This window comes from Cebus imitator, unplaced genomic scaffold (genome assembly GCF_001604975.1).
Source record: "Cebus imitator isolate Cc_AM_T3 unplaced genomic scaffold, Cebus_imitator-1.0 Scaffold581, whole genome shotgun sequence".
NCBI lineage: Eukaryota > Metazoa > Chordata > Mammalia > Primates > Cebidae > Cebus > Cebus imitator.
Window position 1 is genome coordinate 788141 of NW_016107896.1, and position 2791 is coordinate 790931.

Sequence of the window (2791 nt, forward strand, 5' to 3'; positions counted from 1 at the left end):
ACAGCCCTCAAGCCATCCCTTACTGCATCTTTGATCTGAGTGAGTGTGTGCTTATTTGGTCCTTTGATCAATAATGTGACAGAACGAGGGTTGTTACATTTCTCAATAAAGGTGAATTTCTCTTCTCCCTATGTGTAGAAGAAATATGATTTTCAAAAACAGGATTTGTGCCATTGCAGAGAATGACAAGTAGCATAATAAGGAACAAACTTGATCACATTAAAACAAATTATCTCTTTTTGCAAAATCACGTGATTTTCCACACCAATGACTTCCCATTACTATAGATAAACCTTCAAAATGTATATAAACAAAAAACTGTTCCTGAATTTCAATTAATTTTTCTGCTAAAAACTTCATCAGCCAGGCATAGTGGCTCATGCCTGTAATCTCAGCACTTTGGGAGGCTGAAGGTGAAGACCAGCCTGGGCAACACGGTATGACCCTGTTTCTACGAAAATTACAAAAAAAAATTAGCCAGGCATTGTAGCACACGTCTGTGATCCCATTTGCTCAGGAGCCTGAGGCGGGAGGATGGAAGACCACTTGAGCCCAGGAAGATAGGGCTGCAGTGAGCTGTGATCACTCCACTGCACTCCAGCCCAGGTAGGAAGAAGACCCCACCTCAAATAAACAAACAAAACAAAAATAATTCATGAGCTAAAAACTTATATTACCTTCAAGAAGAAACTACACTTACCAATGTATACTCATATACAAGGCCTGCATGTCCCAAGCAGTCAGGACTTAGGTCATCAAAAGAATTCAGGGCTACCCCACCACAAGCAAGAGTCAACCTAAAATAGCATTTGTGAAAAGATGTTACCAGTGAAATTCAAAGAGAAGACCAGTAACTTTTAGAAAGAAATTTTTCAGAATTACAAACAAAATTACATTTTAAAATGCACTTTAACCTAAGCCTTTCCATTTGCCATCAACCAGCTGAAAACTAGCACTTTCTCTTAACCCTCCATTTAAATCACTCCCCCCAAGTCAGCAAATGAAATCAAAAGGTGAACAACAGCTCTTTATTAGCTGAGCATGATGGCTTATGCCTGTAATCCCAACACTTTGGGAGGCTGAGGTGGTTGGATCACTTCAGGCCAGGAGTTTGAGACCAGCCTAGCCAACATGGCAAAACCCCATCTCTACTGAAAAAACAAAACACGGCTGGGCGTGGTGGCTCACACCTGTAATATCAGCACTTTTGGAGGCCAAGGTAGGTGGATCACGAGGTCAGGAGTTCGAGACCAGCCTGACCAACATGGTGAAACCCCGTCTCTACTAAAAATACAAAAATTAGCTGGATGTGGTGGTGTGCACCTGGAATCCCAGCTACTCGAGAGGCTGAGGCAGGAGAATTGCATGAACCCGGGAGGTGGAGGCTGCAGGGAGCAGAGATCATGCCACTGCACTCCAGCCTGGGCGACAGAGCGAGACTCTGTCTCAAAAGAATTTTTAAAAATTCAGCAAGCATGGTGGCAGACACAAGTAATCCCAGCGACTTGGGAGGCTGAGGCATGAGAATCCTATGAACCCAGGAAGCTGAAGTTGTAATGAACCAAGATCATGCCACTGCACAACAGAGGAAGACTGTCTCAAAAAATAATACATTTTTTAAAAAAAGTTTTTTATTGTGGTGAGCTGTTTGGGAGAAAGTATACTGAATTCAGAGACAAAAAGTAAAATAATGTTTACAAGGGACAAGGGGGAGGGAGAAATGGGGAGTAACTTTTTTTTTTCTTTATCAGCAACTGCATCTGCAGGAAGTAACTATTTAATGGGTTTACAGTTTCAGTTTGTAATAATGAAAAAGTCCTACAGATGGGCAGTGCTGACGGGTGCACAATAATGTGAATATAGTTAATGCCAAGTAATTGTACAGTTGAAAACCCTGAAAATAAAGTATAAGGAAAAAGAAATAATCCCAAATCACTTGCAAAATGAGTAAAAGTCAAATTAATCAGATAAATCTGCTACCCATACCTCTCCATATTTCTCCTTTTAGCTCTGCGCAGAGCAACTATGCCTTCTTTTGAAAGAGCATCTAAGGAAAAGGGATCAATTCCCTATAACAAAAATAAAAATTAGTTTCAACATCTTTCACCTTAAAAGTAAAAAGGATGACATATACTACACTTAGTTTATACACTGCATTTTCATTCTCACCTTTTGATTAATAACAACAAATCCTTTGTCTGAATCACCACAGACTTTCCTTTTCAGTTCTATTATTTTTTTAATTCTATCTTCAATGAATTTTCTTTCAGCTTTTACAAGTTTTTCTCTCTCTTCTGCACTCTTGTAAAAAAAGCCAGAATTCACTTCTCTATTAAGAAAAAAAAAATTTACAGAAAACAGGGAAACATTTTTTGAGAAGAAAGTAGTTTCTGAAACTGGATTAGTCCTAAGGTTTAAAAAACAGTTCAATGAGCTCCAATCCTTCCCCTTGTTACAGCTTCAGAGGCTGTTTTCGGTAACTTTCACAAACCAATTTGAGGATTATTATTCTTACAGTGGGCAATGAAGTTTCACAAAAAAGTAACTCACTTAAGCCAGGCGCCGTAGCTCACAGCACTTTGGGAGGCTGAGGTGGGCGGATCACCTGAGGTTGGGAGTTTGAGACCAGCCTGACCAACATAGAGAAACTGCATCTCTACTAAAAATACAAAAGCAGCTAGGTACGGTGGCGCATGCCTGTAATCCCAGCTACTCAGGAGGCTGAGGCAGGAGAATCACTTGAACCTGGGAGGTGAAGGTTGCGGTGAGCCAAGATCATGCCATCGCACTC

The 2791-nt window shown here is 40.4% G+C and overlaps 1 protein-coding gene across 1 annotated transcript in view; it reads right to left on the minus strand.

Annotated features, from left to right (window-relative positions):
* Positions 1 to 2791, minus strand: part of CCT6A (chaperonin containing TCP1 subunit 6A) — a 14578-nt gene that overhangs the window by 4037 nt on the left and 7750 nt on the right. Inside the window, exons 5-8 of the mRNA XM_017516354.2 lie at positions 2170 to 2329; positions 1987 to 2069; positions 701 to 797; positions 3 to 128 (exon numbers count right to left, since the gene is read on the minus strand). Coding sequence (XP_017371843.2) covers positions 3 to 128; positions 701 to 797; positions 1987 to 2069; positions 2170 to 2329 — 466 coding nt within the window. The remainder of the gene's footprint in view (positions 1 to 2; positions 129 to 700; positions 798 to 1986; positions 2070 to 2169; positions 2330 to 2791) is intronic.